At 57.0% G+C, this 19003-nt stretch overlaps 3 protein-coding genes across 3 annotated transcripts in view; 2 read left to right on the plus strand and 1 right to left on the minus strand.

The window, feature by feature from the left end:
• NXN (nucleoredoxin) overlaps window positions 1-9670 on the plus strand; it is a 52534-nt gene extending 42864 nt beyond the window's left edge. The window contains exons 6-8 of the mRNA XM_074845304.1: window positions 3205-3384; window positions 6040-6164; window positions 8490-9670. Coding sequence (XP_074701405.1) covers window positions 3205-3384; window positions 6040-6164; window positions 8490-8672 — 488 coding nt within the window. The 3' untranslated portion in view covers window positions 8673-9670. The remainder of the gene's footprint in view (window positions 1-3204; window positions 3385-6039; window positions 6165-8489) is intronic.
• A 2009-nt stretch (window positions 9671-11679) lies between these two features.
• MRM3 (mitochondrial rRNA methyltransferase 3) lies at window positions 11680-14780 on the minus strand. Its single transcript, XM_074845717.1, has 4 exons — window positions 14463-14780; window positions 13524-13768; window positions 12943-13110; window positions 11680-12337 (listed from the first exon to the last, which is right to left on the minus strand). Exons 1-4 carry the CDS (start codon window positions 14741-14743, stop codon window positions 11775-11777), a joined length of 1257 nt encoding a protein of 418 aa, XP_074701818.1. The 5' UTR covers window positions 14744-14780; the 3' UTR covers window positions 11680-11774.
• GLOD4 (glyoxalase domain containing 4) lies at window positions 14723-18992 on the plus strand. Its single transcript, XM_074845718.1, has 9 exons — window positions 14723-14888; window positions 15134-15183; window positions 15897-16017; window positions 16781-16925; window positions 17127-17263; window positions 17596-17682; window positions 17928-18041; window positions 18130-18216; window positions 18811-18992. Exons 1-9 carry the CDS (start codon window positions 14799-14801, stop codon window positions 18874-18876), a joined length of 897 nt encoding a protein of 298 aa, XP_074701819.1. The 5' UTR covers window positions 14723-14798; the 3' UTR covers window positions 18877-18992.
• The last annotated feature ends 11 nt before the right edge of the window (window positions 18993-19003 follow it).

Genomic DNA, 19003 nt, shown 5'->3' on the forward strand with positions numbered 1-19003 from the left:
CTGGTGGTGGGGGTGTCCTAACCCCAGGGACCTGGCCAGGGACGTGCAGGAAGGAGCTGAGGAGACAAGGCAGTGCTGCTCGGGGCCGGGAGCAGATGGGTGGTGGCAGCCTCAGCCTTCACCAGATGGGTCCAGAAAGGAAACCAGAGCTTTGGGACTGGTGAGAAACCTCTGATGCAGGGGAAGGGCTGCAGGAATTGACCCAGCGTGTGTCACGTACCTCCTAACAGACTGAAAATCCAGCCCCAAGTTTTCTGATGTGTTACTTGTATTCCCCAAACATGCTAAACTCAGGGTGAATTATCTTAAAGACTGTTTTCTGACTCCGTTTTGTACTTGCAGTTGGAGGTTTTAGTGGCTGGGTGCTTTGGTGGGTGCGTGTCCGTGTACACGAATCAGGTAGAATGCTTTGAAGTCTCCAATAGCTGTGGGATCGCACTCACAATGATCTGTGTCTAAACAGGGCCCTTAATTTGCCCAGATCAGCAAAGTTTATCCGAGATCTCTGCCTCGGTGTGCCGCGTTGCGATGGGGTACCCAGCTGAACCCACATTTCCAACCTGTCCCTTGTGTATAACACGGGTCTGGAGAGGATGGAGAAGCAGGCGTTTGGGACAGGGCTGGGAATTGTAAACAGATAAAGGTGGGAATCATGTGGGATGCACCACCGAGGGCTTCTCCTGACTTCAGCAGTACTTTGTGCCTCGAAGGGGAGGGCCAGAGTGAGATTTCCCAATTCCTTCCAGTCTGTTTAACCCGTCCCTGCCCTAGAGCTATTTTGAATACCAGCAGGTAATGAATAAGCCTTTTTGTGATACAAAATGGTTTTCTTGGCATACCCTTAGGATTTGCAAGCCCAGCCATTGGGCACGTTCCTGCGCTGCTGCTCTTACACCAGCTCTGTGCTCACAGCCCCAGTGCACGGGCCGGGCTGGAATGAGGGGAATGCGGCTGCTCGCCCGGACCTGCAGGCAGGCGTGGGACAGACAGATGGCTGTGTATTTCCTAGAGAAATGCCTAGAATTCAGAGGGCTTGTGAGTAACCCACTGTTGCACAAAAGTTGGGAGTGCAGTGCCAGAGCCTGGCAGGGACAAGCATGCTGGGTCCCCCCTGCTCAGAGAATGGCTCTGCAGGGTATTTCTAGTGATTGAGATCTAAAAGGAGCCTTTGGATGAGGGCAGGGGGATTTGAGCTGCCTTGGTTTGCCGGTTGTGGTCTGGGGGATGTTGCTGGGTGAAGGAGGAGAGGCTGGTTAGCAAGAGGATCGAAGCCTGGGTGATGAGAAGCAGACGGCAGCGCCTGGCACTGGTCCCTTCACCCGTCTCTCAGGGCCTGATCCCAAACTCTCCCCTCTTCCTTCCTTGTGGGACGTTTCTTTGTCTCCTTGATGAGAGAGGAATGGTGTGCTTTCCAGGTGAAGTCACCAATGTGACCTGCTCCTCTTGACTCACCTGTGACTGTTCTGTGGTGGGAAAGCCTTGTCGGTGCCTTATCAGATGGGACAGTCACCAGCCGGTGTCACCTCGCACCCCATCTGAATGGGTGACCTGTGCTCAACCTTTGCTGCAGGTCTGCTCGCCTCTCTTACAAAGCTTCTCCTTTCTGACAGGGCTTTCCAGCCCCGTAGCTCGGAACAAAATGCTGCTTTGTCCCAAGGGTCAGAACCTCATCAGATGTCCCCCGAGCCCCGTCCTGCCCAGTGCTGTGATCCAGTAGACCTGAATATTCCTGAACAGCATTAGTCTCAGGAGGGATGTGTTGTGGCAGATCTTTACTGTGCCTCTTTGTATAAAGGGGCATATTTAATGGATTATCTCGTTTGTTTCCACATCCCCCCTCCCCCCCCCCCCCCCCCAGTGAAGCAAAATGCATGTGTTCCTCCCTTTTCCAAGGGTCCAAACTGCAGAAAGAAATAACCCGGGACCTCCATCCTGTGGGCAGGAGGGTGCCTGTTCGGCGCTGTGCCAGGGCTGGCAGAGGTGTGTTGCACTCGATAATGAGCAGCTCCAGGCCCCAGCTGAGGAAACGAAGCTGGTTTTGAGCTCAAGATCCACAAGCCGGCACCAGCGTGCAGGGGAGTCTCCTTTTCCCCACATGCTGTTCCCTGACAGACCTCGACCTGTGTCCGTCCCAGCCTCTCGGCACGGCAGTCTGCTGGGATCCTTGAGGGTATCCTGGGGTGGCCAAGGGCTGGGTTTCTCTGCCAAAGTAGACTCACTTGTAGCTACGGTTTGGTCCTGCAGGATTTGGAAACCGGCAGCTGGGTGTGGAGGGAGGACCCCGCACCATGGCCACTGCCAGGCCGCGGCGAGGACAGCGGCCGGGTTCGTTTGTGTGCGATTTAGCCATGTGGCAGTCTGCTGGCGTTAATGCTTACGATCAGTATGATCCTCCTCCATCTCCACTTGCAGAGGCGTGGGTATTGGGTGTTCCCAGGGGTGATCCGTGCCCCTGAGCACCAAATCACCGTGGTTGGTGCCGTGCAGCTGCCACTCAGCCCAGGGGCCTTTCCTCCCCCAGCAGTGTCAGGGCTGTGAATCCGTGTCCGAACCAGGTAATAATGCTCATGACTGATCGGACACATCCCTGTGCTCTGGGGGTGGCTGGGTGGTTAGTGCTGAGTGCTGGAGGGGTGTGGGGGTTCACAGAGGAGTTTGTGGCTGCTAAAGCATACGGCCTTCCTTCTGGGAAGGAACACACCCAGCTTCCTGGCCACCGTTGCCTGCGGTCTGCCTGCAAAAAGGTCTGAGTATGTTCCTGCAAACAGGGGACGCGCAGCAACCGCCTCCCAGTGCCGGGGCGGTGGTGCCCACAGGGCAGTGAAGCTCTGCCTCACGTGCAGGAGGTACGTCTGTCCTGTCCGAGCTCTGCAGGAGGGAGCTTGCAAGGTGTGGTGGGGTTTGCGTCCAGGAGCGTTGGCGTTGGCCGTGGTGACCCTTGCCTGCGCTCGGGCAGGGGGAGGCCGGCAGTGCCACAGCTGGTCTCTCAGCATCCTGCTGTGGCTGCTGAGTTACAGCGCTCTGCTGGGATGGAAACAGGATCCAGCAACCCCGATTCCCGCGCGTGCACGAGCTGCGGAGAGGCAGCGTGCTCGCTGGGCTTCTGCCAGAGCTGGAGGCGGTGGGAAAAGGCCCTTCTCCCCACGCCCTGTCTCTGGCCAGTTCACGTTTTGGCTGACCCCCCCTGTTTTTCTTCCATCACAGGCATCCCGACTCTCATCGTCCTGGACTCCAAGGGAGACGTGATCACGCGGCAGGGGCGGGTGGAGGTGCTGAACGACATCGAATGCCGCGAGTTCCCCTGGCACCCCAAGCCCGTGCTGGAGCTGACAGACTCCAACGCCGTGCAGCTGAATGAGGGCCCCTGCCTCGTCCTCTTTGTGGGTACGGAGCGTCGCTGCTCTGAAAGCAGAGCCTGGGAGGGGAGCCGGGCCACTGCCAGCTTGGCTAGAGCTGGCCACAGTGCTGAGAACCTGCCTCTGGTGGTGATGGTGTCCGTGGGAAGGGATGTCAGCCCGTTTCCATCGCCAAGAGCGGTGCTACGCGCTCACATGTCCACGAGGGAGGGAAAGAGAGGTCTCTGTGGAGTCCCCTTGAGGGGTTCAAGGGGCCGGACAGACCCGGAGCCTTGCCCGTACCAGGGGAGCGGGCTGCTGCGGCTCGCGGGGCTCCCGGAGCCTGCCTGTGCCCACGGCTCTGCCGCAGCTCCTGCCCAGCCACCTGAGGGATGCGGCGGAGCGGCGAGTTGCAGCGGAGAGGAGCTGTTGTATCAAAGCTGCTTTAGTGGCAGTGGTGGAGGGGAATGCTGACGGGGTGTTGGGGAGTATGAGAAATACACTGTCACGGCCGGTGGTGGTGGTGGAGACGGGAAAAGCCTCTCTGGAGCAGGGACCTTGGACACACGGGACGTGCCAGAAGAGGCGGAGGGAGTGTCTCTGAGAGGGATTAGAGCTCTGTGCTGGAAGCCACAGCTCGGGGCTTGAATCCCTGGGCTGAGCGGGGCCGTGACAGTCAGAGGAGCCTCTTCCGTGCTCTGCTGGTACTTCAGTGTTCCCCCTGTGGGGTGTCTCCCCAAAGTCCCTGTCCATTGCTCACCCACACATGACGCTTCCCCAGCTTCCCTGCTAGGGACACAGCCCTGGAGCTCACCCAGGGCATGGCTGGCCCCTTCCTCATCGCCTCCCTGTCAGCCACAGGCCGTTAAATTGGGTGAGGGCCGTGGCCGGGATGAGCCATGCTGCAGGCTGAGCCCCAGCAGGGCAGGGGGGAGGTGGAGGGGGCCACACAACATCTCAGGGAGCGAGCCCAGGGATCTTGGACTTGTGGGGGGAATGCGTCCATCCCTTGAGTACTCTGTGGAGTGGTGGTGGGGGTTTGCTGAAGAAGCCCCCCTTGCCCCGAGCCTGCTGGTGTCGGTCGGGGGGGCCTAGCCCAGGGCAGGGCTTGTGTCCCACTTCCTCGCACGCCCTTTGTGAGCAGCACACCCTTCTCTGCAGCACTGATAACGTGGCTCTTGGTCTTTCACTTCTTCCCTTTCAGATTTCCTTTTGACCCTGATTATTTATTCAGCAGAGCCCTGCAGGGGATGTGAGCACAGAGCCAAAAATACTCTCCTCGCATGGGGAGGACCGGCCAGCCACGCCGAGGGTGATTGATTGAGGCCGGCACTGCAGGCCTCTGGAAAGAGTTATTTTTATCTTGTTCTGAGCAAAGTTTTTCTGTCACCTTGCTGCAAACAGAGCGCTCTCAGGCCGGCGGCTGGGGCTCTTGCTCGGCACTGAGGGGATGTGCAGCCTCGGGGAAATCTGCTGGCGATGTGCTGGGGTGATGAGGCCAGTGCTGCGCCAAGGCAAGCGCTGGGGATGGGGGCTCCTGGCCAGCCCGTGTCCTGCTGGGAGACCCCCCTCTCCAGCAGACCAGCGCCTGCACTGTGCGGGCAGCAGCACCCCCAGGAGAAAGCAGCTGCAGGAGAAGGCAGGCTGAGCAAGAGCCGGTTGTGAATAAATCCCAACCACTCTACATCTGCCCCGGGAGAGTGTAGGGCTGGGTCAGCCAGAGTGTGCAGGGCTGCCTGGAGTGCTGCCAGCAGCCGTTGTTTGTAGAAAAATCAATCCCTGCAGACACCCCCCAAACTCTATGTCTTTATCACTGTTGCTCATGCAGGACAGACCCCAAAATGCAGCGTGCAGTGTCTCTGGCATCCCCTCCTCTGCTTGGAGAAGGCAGAGAGGAGGGTGGGGAAGTGTGGAGCAAGGGGAGAGAGCGCTTCGGGTGTGGGCAGCGCCTGTCCCAGCTCGGGGCTGGACCGGCCATACTGGGCGGTTACGTCAGGGACCACGAGAGCTGCACGCGACTGGGAGACCAGGGGCCTCTCTTCTGCTTTCTTACTTTTTTTTTTTTTAATGCTAAAAGTTGTCCCCGAATTGAAATCGTTTCATCTCAGTGCTGCTCAAGGACGCAGTCTCTCCTCTTTCCAGCTCAGTATTTGAACTTCAGTGGTGGCTGGCATTTGATTGATGTTGCCATCTCTTTCTACTCTACCTCTGCCAAATCAAAGCTGCCTTCACAGTGCTGCTGCCGCAGAGACGTGAGCGGAAAAGCTGCTGAGCAGCCGTCCTGAGGCGGAGGGATGGTGGGTGGCGGGCAGGGGCGGCAGGCAGCCTCAGATCAGCGCATTCGTTTGGTCTTCAAAACATGCTGATGCTTCTCAAACTGCAGAGCAGCTTTTTTTGCGCCTGTTTGTCCCTGCACTTCAGCAGCAGCACCAGGGGAGTGAGTGGTGAAGTGTCTGGGGAGCAGGAGCTGCTCCTCTGTTACATGTTTCCCTGTCTCACATGAAAAGCACATTTCAGCTGCTCCCTAATTGCTACGGAGCTGCGCAGCTTTGAAGTTCGTGCTGCACATCCCGTCTCCGGTTTCCTGCGTGGTGGTGCTGTGGGATAAAGCTGCCTGCACCCGGCCGGTTTGCATCCGTTTGATCCTGACCTCCTTTTTGCCTTGCCTCTTCTGTTTTGTCTCCCCACCCCTGTTGCCCTACAGATTCAGAGGATGATGGAGAGTCGGAGGCAGCGAAACAACTGATTCAGCCCATAGCTGAAAAAATCATTGCCAAGTACAAAGCCAAAGAAGAGGAGGCACCGTTGCTCTTCTTTGTGGCGGGTGAGGTAAGCATGAGGAGGGCACAGGGCTGCATCCTGCTGTATTTCTGTACAAGGACTGAGCTGGGTTGGGTGCCACTGTCACTGCCCTTCAGGTGGGTGAACTGAGGCGCAGAGCTACTGCAGCTAGCCAGGGACTATGGAGCAAAACCAGACTGAGTCCTGGCTCAGTCCCTTTTTCTTGTTGCTGGATGTTACTCCTGGCAAAAGGGTCCCATCTGCATTTTCTCAGAGGTGGAGAAGCCTGATGGCGGACGAGGGAGATGCTGGGGACAGGTAGAGAGGGGCTGGGGGGCAGGAGGGAGCTGCCTGCTCCCCCCTCGCATCCTGAGGCTCTGCGGGCAGGAAAGCTGGCTGGGCTGGGGCCAGGAGCTGGGGTTTGGGTTTCAGCCTGGCCCAGGCAGCACTGCGCTCGCTGGAGTGCTGCTGCCTGCCCTCCCACCCTGGGAGCTGCTCCAGCCTCGTCCCTAAGGGGTGACTGTGGGAGTCCACCCTGATCCTGCGGGCTCGGCCCGTTTTGGTGCCGTGTGGGTGATGCTGGACAAAACCGCCCCTGGGAGTGGGAGCAGGGCAGGAGCAGGGTGGCCCAGGGGCTGTGGTTCCGCTGCCTCGTCCCAGCTCTGCTCTGCCTGGAGCTTGGATGGGCACCTCATCACAAACGAGGGCTGTTTCCTGAGCTGGCCACGCTGTTGGGGGCTGGGGTGGTATTTGGGTCATGTGCAGGCTGCGGTGCTTGGAGCCAGGGATCTGCTGGAGAAAATGGGGCTTCTGGCCTCCCTTTTCCCCACGCTGGCACTTTGCCCTGCTCCAGGCTTGCAAACGAGGAAGGTTTTGTGTAAGGGTCAAAAAAGCCCCCAGTCCCCTGCCCACAGACCTCCCGAGGTGCTGCTGGGGGCCTGGGCGGGTGGCAGCCGCCGCTCCGTCCCTCCACGCTTATGTCACTGCCACCACCAGGGCCCTCCGGAGCCGCCCTGCGCACAAAAGGGTCCCCACTGCTGCACCCTGGCCCCCCCCTCTGCCAAGCGAGGCCCCTCCACCACCTCCTGCAGCCCCGCCAGCCCCCTCTGGACAGGCACCCCTGCTCCCACCACCATAACGGGTCTCCGAGCATCCCAGCTCGGCCCCGCGCCCCTGAATAAGCCCCTTGTTGGAAAGGCTATTTTAGGAGGGTCCAGGACCTGCCCCCCTCCCCCAGAGCCTGTGAAGTGTTTTCCTCCGGCTCGCTGGCTGTAGCTGAAACATTGCTGCTATTCATCCCGCTCCCGACATCCCTGCGGCGGCCAGGCCGAAAAATGGGGGGTGCCCGGCACGTCCCCTTCATCTGTCACCTCGATAGCCGGCAGCGCTGGCCCCGGGTCCCCACCGGCCCCCCCGGCCACAGCCAGAGCAGGCGTTTCCCGTTCCTCTCCCAGCGCCGTCTGGGCCGGTTTTGCATTGATTAAAAAAGTTTTTTAGTCCCTTTGCAGGGATAAGATAAAGGATGAGGCGTCCCAACACCTGGGCTGGGAGCGGGAGGGGCGGGGGGCGGCCGAGCACCCTGGCCCGAGGCGGGGGGCGCAGCCCTGCTCCCCCTTCCCACCTCACGGTCTGGCTGCAGTGGAAGGGGAAGTGTGACGGGAGCTGCGCTGCCACCAGCCGCTCACCGGATCGATTATTTTCTATGACTGCCCTTGGAAATGGGCTCAGAGGAACGTCCCCCTTGGGATGCTGCACATCGTGGCCTTGGCCAGGGGCGGGAGGTGAACCGCCCCAGTGCCAGCTTTGGCACTGCACAGCCTTGGCAGGGACAAACTCTTCCCTCCCCGCCAGCAGCCTGCTGCTAGGGAGCCCTACGGCTCCCGTGCAGGCCCTGGGGACCTGCCGGTGGGGCCTCGGTGTTGGCTCAAAGCATTTGTCATCGCTTTCCTGTTTTCTGGTTTGCTCCGGGGGTGCACCTGGGTCCCGTTGGCCTGCGGAGCAGCGAGGCTACGGCTGTGCTGGCAGAGGATTGGCGAGTCCCCACGTTCACCTCCTGAGCTGCTGATGCCAAAACCTCTCCTGCCCCTGAGGCTCTGAGGTGGCTGGGAGAGTCTGGGGGTGCTGGGGGCCGTATCCCATGCGGAACGGGTTGGTTTAGCACGTGGTCCCATCCCAGGCGGGGATAAATCAGCCCGGTTTGGTTCTGACACGAAGCATGAGCAGGGCGGGGGCTGCGCTCGCGGCCCAGCAGTGCCGGTGCAATGCCCAAGCGCTCAGGAGGTGTTTGCAGACCACGGCGGGGAAGCAGCAAACTGCTCCTGATTGCGCTGGCTCTGCTGATGGCTCCTCTCTCTGTCTTGTTTTGGCCCCCAGGACGACATGACCGACTCCCTGCGGGATTACACCAACCTGCCCGAGGCTGCGCCCCTGCTTACCATCCTGGACATGTCAGCCCGGGCCAAGTACGTGATGGATGTGGAGGAGATCACGCCCGAAATCGTGGAAGCCTTTGTCAGCGACTTTCTAGCAGACAAGCTAAAACCCGAGCCCATCTAAGGGGGCTTCTGCGCCAACAGACATTATTTAAAACTAGGTCTCTCTTCCGCCGCTTGTGGATTCTCCAGCGTGTCCTCACGCCCGACCCAGTATCCAACCTTCTTGTGGTGCCTTGTTTTACGCAGTGAATCCTTCTCCTGAGCAAACTCCTCGAGATGCACTTTCAGCAGGGAGTCGTTGGCGTTTGGAGACTTCGCTTGTGCTTCATGGTGATATATTCTCTAATAACCAGGCCAGAACTGTTACCATATCGTTATTTTATACACAGCACTAGCTAGCAGGCAAATCTTTTTGCATGGTGTTCTTCCCAACGTATGCATCAGGCAGTGGATGGGGTTCTCGGGGCTCTTTTTTTCTCCTTCTCCCCTTTCTTTCCTACCACCCCTGCTGACTAAATGACTTTAAGGAAGCAATAAGGAACCTGTCCCCTTCACCCCTGGCCCATCCTCCTTTCCCACCTGAGTACCAGTGCCCCAATGAGGCCGAGACAAAGTCTTAACTGCTGACAACCTCTGAAAGACCACGGCGCAGCCGAGCTTTTCCTCCTGGGGGTGAGACCCTTCCGGGTGGGTTTCCCACCTCCCACCCCAAGCACCGACAGCCTTAGGCAGCGCTGGCTGTGCGTGTCGGGGGGTCGCCCGCCTGCAACGGGTGGGTGTTCCCTCCCTCCCTGCCTCCCGCTCTGAGCCAGAAGGAGGACCACCACCGCGCTGCCCTCACCTCTTGTCTCTCCCTTGTGCTCTCCCCATCCCCTCTCGCCCCTCTCTCTGGTATGAATTGTCCTTTCCCCTCTATGTTAGTTGATTGAGCTGTTTTTCGTAGGTGTGTCCCAAACCCAACGTTCATGGTGCTGTTCTTTAAAAAATAACCAAAAAAACCCGACAAAAAAACAAACCCCTCCCTAACCCAAGCAGCACAGCCGAGCCCCCGAAAAGTAACATTGTAAAAACTGTACATGGTGATTGGAACTTTGTAATAAAACTGTTAGAATAACCTGGTCCCTGGAGGTGCCAACTGCCGTGTCCTGCCGTCGGGGACAGGGAGGCCACAGGGGGGGAGCAACCCACAAACCAGACCTGGTGGGGTCGGTGTTGGTAACTCCCGGCGCTGCGGTGGCTCAGCTGGGATCGCGGCTGGCTGACTGCCCTGAGCTGCTCAGAGACACCGTGGAGGGGGGAGCGCGGCCTCGCCGCCCCACGCTGCGCCCACCCACCCCACGGGCTCTGCTTGCAGACCTCCCCCCAGCTGAGGGTCCCCCCGGCTCTTGCTGGCCGTGGTGGTCTCCACCAGCGTCCCGGGGTGGTGTGGTGTCCGCTCAACAGTGGGTGCTGTGTGAGCCACCGTGCTTCCCTTTCAGCTCAGCTGTGGCAGGATCAGGCCTCTACCCCCCGCCTTCAATCGCTGCTGCAGCAACCTGCCCAGGCAGGAGCTGGGGAAAGCCACCAGCTTGGCACCGGATCAATCCCCGCTTATTTTGCACGTTTCAGGGGCTCTCGTGTGTGGTGGTGATTGACTGGTGAGCTCCTGGAGGAGCAGCGGCGTTGCCCACCCCATCGGCCCCAGAGCCGGGGAGGGCAGGAACGGCTGGAGGGGGCTGTTTGTGCCTGGGCCAGGGGCTGGGGCTGGCCCAAGCCTGATGGCAGCAGCTGTGTTGCACTTGCTGTGCCTCCCAGGGTGCTGAGCTTCAAGCAACCCCTCCCAAATTAACCCTCAATTAACTCCTATCCTCTTTACTGCAGATTTTTGAGGAAATACCCTTTTCAGTGAGTTGTCCTCCACTGGTGGGTTAAGAGCTTGCTGGACTGGAGCTGCGTGGATGTGGCTGAGCAGCACCCACTGCCAGCCAGCACGCCCGCCGCCGGCGCTTGAGGGGTGCCGGCTGATTTGGGGGCAATTGCGACAGGTTTGTGGTTTGAAAGACCCCAGGGTCTGTGGTATTTGGTCGTGTAGAGGCGGTGGATTCCTTTAGAGAGGGAGAACCCATGTTCCCCACTGGATGTTGTGGTTCAGGCTCCTGGTAAGGCTGTGAGTTCAGCACTGCTGTAGCTGCCCGGTGAGAACCAGAGCAAAGCAGCAATTTTCTGCCTGAAAACTGGGTCATTTGAGGTCAATTTGATGAGATGGGAGCTGGAAATGGGCTCTGGAGGGAGAATTGCTCAGCGGGAGCCATTTCAGGCTCGAGGTAGCGCTGCTGTCAAGCAGAGCACACACCCAGCCCGGGCAGCGCTGGGGTATGAGGGCTCGGGCATGGAAGAGGCGGAATCTCCAGCTCTGGGTGTTTCTCAAGCCAAAGTTTCAATGTGGTAATGGGAAACCAGAGCCAGCAGAGAGTGGGCTGGCAGTAAGCCCCTGGTTGTGTGACTCAGCCAGCGCAGAGGAGGCATTTTTAAGCACACAGAAAGCCGGGTGGCAGCCGGCGCTGCCGCAGGAGCCGTCCATCAACACTCCAGTGCCACCAGGGCTGCAGCTCATCCCGGATCCACGGGGGTGGGTTGCTGCAAGCTGACTTGTTGCCCTTGGGGAGGCATGGACAAGCCCTGGGGCCTTGTTCCCTAGGGCCCAGCACCCATTCCCCACCAAGGGATGGCTGTGGTTCCTTTTCCATCCTTCCCCTCTCTCGTTGATAATCCCTCTCTCTGAGGCACTTGCGTGGGGACAGACGCCCACAGCAGGGTTGGTGTGCTGCTCCCATCGCTCCGTAGAGCACGGGGTTTGGGTAAGCCCAGGCACGACCCATTCTGTGGTGGCTATTTGGCCTTTCTGACCCCAAAACCACCAGCAGCAGCGAGGTCACGCAGCCCAGGGCTGCGGGAGGAAGGACACTGGCTGACGGCAGCATCCTGGCCCGAACACTGCCACGACAGCTGCGCCCTGACCCCACAGTGAGGGAGCTGAGGCCTCCCCAGATTTGGGGATCACGGTGCAGTCAGAGCACCCGCGGGCTCGGCCAGGCATCACCCGCTCATCCCAGGACAGCTCCAGCACTGCCAGAGCTGCTTCATTCTCATTTACTGCCAACCAAACAGCCCGAGCTGCGCTTTTATTACCAGTACAGCATGCCAAAGGGAGGAGATGCTTCTTCAGCACCCAAACTGCAGCAGTTTAGCCCGCTACAGGGAACTGCTGCCTTTCATCTTCCTGCTTGTGCTTCCGCAGCAACTGTCTCTTCCCCTCAAACAGCACGATGCTGGCAGCGACAGCGGCGTTCAGGCTGTCCACACCCGGCACCACGGGGATGAGCAGTCTCGTCCCCCCCGTGCTGGCCGCGAGGTGAAGCGCATCTGGGCTCAGCCCGTGGGTCTCTCCACCGATCACCACTGCCACTGGAGTCCGTGGCCAGTTCTCGTAGTAATGCTGCGCGGCCAGCTCCGGGACGCAGACACTCACCGCTCCCTCCTCATCCTCGCACTCAGGAGCAGCCTTGGGTTTGGATTCCGCAGGAGCCCTTGGGTTGCCGGGAGCTGAGCCGGCCCCACCAGCTCCCCCCGGCACGGGCGCGACCTCAGCCTGAGCGCCTGGGTCTTTGTTGTCGGCCACACAGACCCGGACACCGGCGGGAAGGTTGCTGGGAACAGATTCCCAGTCCAGGCTGGCGACGATGGGCAGGCGGAAGTGAGCGCCCATGCCTGCGCGGAGCACCTTCGGCTCCCAGGGATCCACACAGCCTGGGACGGACGGGAGGGAAACAGTGACGCTGCAGCAGCTCCCACAAAGACGGGATTCAGCAGCCGCAGCAGCATCACAGAATCATCTCGGTTGGAAAAGACCCTGAAGATCATCCAGTCCAACCATGAACCTCACACTGACCGTGCCCAACTCCACCAGATCCCTCAGCGCTGGGTCAACCCGACTCTTCAACCCCTCCAGGGATGGGGACTCCCCCCCTGCCCTGGGCAGCCCATTCCAGCGCCCAACAACCCCTTCTGCAAAGAAATCCTTCCTAAGAGTCAGTCTGACCCTGCCCTGGCGCAGCTTGAGGCCATTCCCTCTTGTCCTGGCGCTTGTTCCTTGGCTCAAGAAACTCATCCCCAGTTCTCTGCACCCTCCTTTCAGGGAGTTGTAGAGGGCCATGAGGTCTCCCCTCAGCCTCCTCTTCTCCAGAGTAAACCCCCCCAGTTCCCTCAGCTGCTCCTCATAAGACACGTGCAAATCGCATCTGGGCCAGACACCGCTTACAAGCTCTTGGGAACATCTCCAAGCACCTCTTATTCCCTGCCTTACCCCCAAACTACTCCAACTCATGTTGCTCTCCTCAGGGAAAGGCTCTTACCTTTGGTGAGCAGCACTTTCTCACAGCCTGCTCCTGCTGCAGATCTCAGAATTGTCCCGAGGTTTCCCGGATCTCGGATATTGTCACAGATGAGGAGCAGGGGCAAGGAGTTGGTTAGCTGAGTGGCAGGGTAAGACATCTTGGCATGCTCGGGCTTGGAAAAGATCCCTGAGGAGACAAAGTGCTGACAGGCTTCTGACCAATACACCCCAAGGAGAGGGCTGTCTCTCATTTAGTTGGCCCACATTTCACTGAAGAGGTGCTGGAGAAAGCATTAGGAAAAGCACCGCTTAAGTTTGAGAAGAATTTGTCACTTGTCAAGGAGAACTATTTCCCAGCAGAACTGAAGTGACCTGCTATTAAAAATGAGCATTATCACCTTCAGTGTATTCTCGGAGTCACTTTTACAGTTACCACAGCAGGCCAAATAAAAGGGAATTCTCTCAAACTATGCCACTCTTGACACACTGCCAATGTCTAGGGGAAGGTTATGAAGACAGAGTCAGAGTCATTATCCACTTATTAAGTGTGAAGTAAGTTTCCCTTTGAGCAGTGTTGTGACTGTTTCTAAGGCAACTTACCTATAAGCCCCTGAGGAGTTACGAGGTCAGACCAGCTCTTAATGTCTTCGAATTTCACCTTAACTAAGTTGGCTCGTTTTAGCTGTGCCTCAGGCAGTTCCTTCAGGTGCCCCATGGTGCTGAAGAAGAGAGTCTGCAGCACAGCTCCTGCCTCCAGCGCATCCTTGATCAGCCTGTGACCCTCCAGCAGAACCTTCCCGTGATGATCCCGGAACTTCTTTGACTTGGCGATGGTCACCACTTTTCTGCAGAGAAATTAATCAGAGAAAACGGCTGGGATGGTAATGATGCCTTCAGTCTGACGTTTGCCAACCACTGAGAACTTCACTCGGAAGTGAGTGAGGGCAGGCTAAGAGAGTTGGGGGAGTTTAGCTGGGGAAGAGAAGGCTCCGAGGAGACCTTAGAGCAGCCTCCCAGTACTTAAAGGGGCTACAGGAAAGGGGAGAGGGACTCTTGATCAGAGGTGTAGGGATAGGACGAGGGGTGATGGTTTTAAACTGACAGAGGGGAGATTTAGATCAGATCTAAGGAAGAAATTCTTCCCTGTGAGGGTGGTGAGGCCCTGGCACAGGTTGCCCAGAGAAGCTGTGGCTGCCCCCTCCCTGGAAGGGTTCAAGGCCAGGTTGGACAGGGCTTTGGGCAACCTGGGCTGGTGGAAGGTGTCCCTGCCTGTGGCAGGGGGGTTGGAACTGGATGATCTTTAAGGTCCCTTCCAACCCAAACCATCCCGTGGTTGATTCTAAGCCCCCCCGCTATCTTTAGCCCGGTTGTAGGGGGCATTGCAGTATCCAGTCTCTACCCAGAACCCCCAAGTGTCGGAATTTGACTCAAATTCTGCCCATGTGACACCGGGCAGCTCAGGGGCAGCTCCGGAGCGGGCCCGCCCCCCACCCCTCCCGGGTCAGTCTCCCTCCCGCCGCGGTGCTGCCCGCGCCTCACCCCAGCCTCCTGTCACCGGGTGCCGCCTTCTCGTACCGCAGCCCCAGCCCGGCCGGGCTCCACTCCACCGCTGGAGGCGGCGGCGGGGTGGGAGGGCGCTCCCGGGGGCTCCGCTGCGCCCCGGCCGCCCCGCCCCGCTCCTTCTGCGGCGGCAGTACCCGCACGGGGCTCCGCCGCAGCGCCCGCACCCCGCGCCGCCCCGCCGCCGCCGCCCCCCTCGTCCCACCGGGCCGCAGAAGCGCCCGGCCCAACCCCGGCGCCAGCCGCCCCAGCGCCGCCATTTTGCGTCGTCACCGCCGCAGCGCCGGGCGCGCGACGTGACGTCACCGCTCCGCGATGGCGGCCCGGCGCGCGCTGCACTTCGTCTTCAAAGTGGGCGACCGCGGCCGGAGCGCGCGGTTCTACCGGGAGCTGCTGGGCATGAGCGTGAGCGGCGGGGCCGGGCGGGCGGGGCGGCGGCGGCCCCCTCAGCCGTGGAGGTCCCGGGGCTCCCCCGGCCTGGAGGGAGGGTGGGAGGCTCCTCCGACGGGCGTCACCCCCGGCAGCCGCTTCCAGCCCTTGCCCCCCACCCCGGGGCCGCCACCGCCGCCGTGGTGAGGCCGGTAGGGACCGCGGAGGGGAGGGGGCGGCTCTCCCCGGTGCTGACCCCCCTTTCCCGCCTCATTCGCCAGGTGCTGAGGCACGAGGAGTTCGAGGAGGGCTGCAAGGCCACCTGCAACGGGTGAGTAGCGTGTCCGCGCTCCCCGGGCTTGGCGTCTCATAACACACCCGCCAGTGTCTGTCGGAGTTAAAACAGGGGTAGTTGGGTAGTTTGGTAGTTTTTTTAACTCCTTCCCTTGGAATCAGCAGTTTCCCTCTTCGTGTAGGTATGATGTTTACACTGAAACACAGGTATTGCTGTGTTACACCCCCAGGCTGATACTGAACTTCATAAATAATGTTTTCTAAACTTCCCTGGAATTACATTCTGTTACACTGGTTTTTGCAGTCATGGGGCTATCTGGGGTCTTGTGTTAAAAATCCCTCCTGGTAGCCCCAAAGACTCTCATCTTCATGAGTGAAAGAAATCTTACAATCCGGTGCTCAACCGCTGACTTTACCTACTTTGCAATAAGGAACTGCTCACCTAATTCCAGCTAACGAGCAGTTTACGCTCGTCAGACGTGAACTGTTAAGGGGGTAGAACTGCTTTGGTTGCACGGTCATGGGTGACAAACCACAGTCAAAGCTACTGGCTGGGGGGTGCCCGTCTGCCTGTGCGCCGAGTTGCAATGAGAATTCCTCACTGGTATCGGCTCCTACTTGGTGGGAGGTTACTGGATTACCTGTGCCATTTGTTTGCTCTAGAAATGCAATTTGTCCTTGAAACACTAATACTTGCAGGTTTTAATATTTACTTCTAATATTCACGACAATTAAATATGGATGTTCCAGCCCTTATGATGGAAAATGGAGCAAAACGATGGTGGGCTATGGGCCAGAAGACAACCACTTTGTTGCAGAATTGACCTACAATTATGGTATTGGAGAATATCACCTGGGCAATGACTTTCTGGTAAGTACCACACGTAGCCACAGAATTTTGTGATAAGCTGTGTTACTTTTATGATTAAGAGTCTGTTCAGCACGTAGGTTGTACCAGTTGCTTTTTTTATGCTGTTTGGTTCCTGAACACTTTTTATTCTTGCTTTTGTAGCTGTCTCCCAGTTTTAACAGCAGAAATTAGAGCAGCAGAAAGCTGCTTTCTGGAGCTCTACCTCTTAGCTGCTGTGTGTGTGAGATGGCCGGTGCTTGCTGCCAGATCCAATGCGGAATGGTTCCCTAGGAGGGATCTTGCTGTAGGAAAACACTCCTTTATTTGTTATTACTTATTTCTTTGTTGTTTACTAGCTGACAGCCAGTGAAGATCTCAGGTTTCATCTCTGAGTACATGTGATTGTTCCCCTGAGCTAATGTTCTTCCCTCAGTTTGTGGGTGTCAGGGAACAGCTGCGTGGAGCCACCGGGAACTCGGTTTTCCGTTTCTGTACAGTGTGCCGACTCACAGGTGTAAATGCCTTTTGCTTTTCTTTTCCCTTTGGTGTGAAAGAAGGGTGGGTTAGTGCATTCCAAATGCATGTGGGATGCACGGTAAGACTGAGCTTATTGTATAGCAGCAAGATACCTGATTGTCAGGAGATCGTATGGCCCATCTGGTATAACAAGCAACCGTGTTTGTTTCTGGCCATTGCAGAAGCAGACCACTGGAAGGCAGGACTTACACACCTGTAATTCCACCCTATGAATTGTGTGTGTGTGTGTCTGTTCTGTTCTCACCAGGGCCTGACACTGGTGTCCAGCCAGGCCGTGAGCAATGCAAAGAAGATGGGGTGGCCTCTCAAGGAAGTCACAGCTGGCATTTTTGAAGCTGAAGCCCCAGGCGGATACAAGTTCTACTTGGAAGACAAGGAAGAACTCAGGCAAGGTGAAGCATCCATGCTTGCTCTTACTGGTGTTCAAAATGGATTTACGAGTGGGATATTGGAATGGGAAGTGCCTTTGTCTCAATGGCATTTTATGAGAGAGAACATGTTTCTGTTATGGCTTTGTTACTTTCCTTCTCAAGAACGTACAACTGGGTTTAAAACTACAGTGTAACTAATTGCTAATTATCACAATCCTACAGATCCTGTGCTAAAGGTAACCTTGGGTGTCTCCGATCTGCAGAAGTCTGTTAACTACTGGTCTGATTTGCTGGGGATGAAAATATATGAGAAGGATGAGGAAAAACAAAGGGCTTTGCTGGGCTACGCGGATAATCAGGTTAGTCCTTAGAAAACTTCCCAGTTCTGATCTTTAAGAGTTGCATCTCATCATAGAAACCTCTTGTTTCGTGAGAACAAAATCTTAAAGTAGAAAAAAGCTCTTAATTAAAGCAACTGTGCACTTATTTCTGTGTACTTAAATTAAAGCTTGCGTACACTTGACTGTATTATTTTTTTTTAAAAAAGCTGTGGTTTGCTCTGGTAATTCTGGCTTGTTGGGAAATCTGTGTAGGAATGATTTTGAAATCACCCACATTAGTAAAAGCTGGAGTGAATGTGACACTGAGAACAGTGTCCTTGCGAGTCAGGCTTGCTTTTTTCCTCTCTCAGTGTAAGTTGGAGTTGAAAACAGTTGGAGGAGCTGTGGATCACGGGACAGCGTTTGGGCGGATTGCCTTCTCCTGTGCAAAGGAAGAGGTAACACCCACATTTCCCTCACCCCTTTCATTGCCCAGGGCTGGCTGGGGAGGGGTTCAGTTCATTTCTAGTATTGGCAAAATACCTCAGATGTGAACAAAAAAATACTGAGCTGACACTTTTTATATTTCTTGCAGTGGGAATGCTGTGGAGTTGTGGGTAATGGGGAGCTGTAAATGGGAAGAGCCTGAACGCGTCTGACCTTCATCTGACTAGGGTTGATTTTTATTTGTTTTCTGTTTAAGTTACCAGACATTGAAGCCCTGATGAAAAAGGAGAATCAGAAAATTTTAACACCTCTGGTTAGCTTGGACACACCTGGCAAGGCCACAGTACAAGTGATTATTTTGGCTGATCCTGTGAGTAATACTGGCAATGGTGGTTCAGTTAGATTTCAGTTTCCCCTCTCCCAGGTATCTAACTTACCTGCTCTTAAATTTGGTTTAGGATGGCCATGAAATCTGTTTTGTGGGAGATGAGGCATTCAGAGATCTGTCCAAGGTGGACCCCAACGGTGACAGACTGTTGGATGATGTAAGTAATGCTGGCTGCGTGTTTGCTGTCTTCCTGATTATAGACACCCGCAGAATCCAATTTTAATTCCATGTGGAGTTTTTCTGAGGAGCCAGTTGTGCCATCTTGCTAAGGAAAACACGTCAGTTTTTAAAGTTCACTCGGTATCCTGGCTGGAGTTTTCCAGCCTTGCTCTCGGGGCAGCCAGGTGCTGGTGTGTCTGGCTGGGCACCTCAGCAGCGCTTTGGTGTAAGTTACTACAGACAGTTACCTGTGAGCTGCGGTGCTTCCAGCGCAGCCGCACACCCTCCACGGCTGAGGGGCTCTGGTGTGGGGCGGGAGCTCTGTGGGGAGGCCGTGTTTAAACTGTCCTGCCTCGCTCTTGTGTTACCAGATCATCTCTTTATCTGCTGCAGCAGAGAACATCGGTTTTCTGTGTCTGTTTTCCTTACTAGTGTGTGAAAAAATAATTTATCCATCAGCATAGCTTTCTTCCAAGTTGGAAAGTGTCCTTGAGATGAGGCCGGGTTTGTGGGGCAGCTGGTGAGTGGGAGCAACCAGGCGTGGGGTGACGCGGCTGCTGTTCCGAACACATTAATGCTTTTCTCTGTGCAGGCCATGGCGGCGGACGGCAGTGACAAGTGGTTTGCTGCGCAGAAACTGAAGAAGGCTTCTGCTTAGCTGGAGAAAAGGACTGGACTGCTCCCTCGTGCCTTGGTTTTCGTCTGGAAAACTGCCAGTCCCATGTAATGTGTTGCATTGTCCCTTCCAGAAAGAGGGTGCTGTAATGTCCTGTGCTGGTTGGTTT

Source organism: Strix aluco, chromosome 19, assembly GCF_031877795.1.
Source record: "Strix aluco isolate bStrAlu1 chromosome 19, bStrAlu1.hap1, whole genome shotgun sequence".
Taxonomy (NCBI): Eukaryota; Metazoa; Chordata; class Aves; order Strigiformes; family Strigidae; genus Strix; species Strix aluco.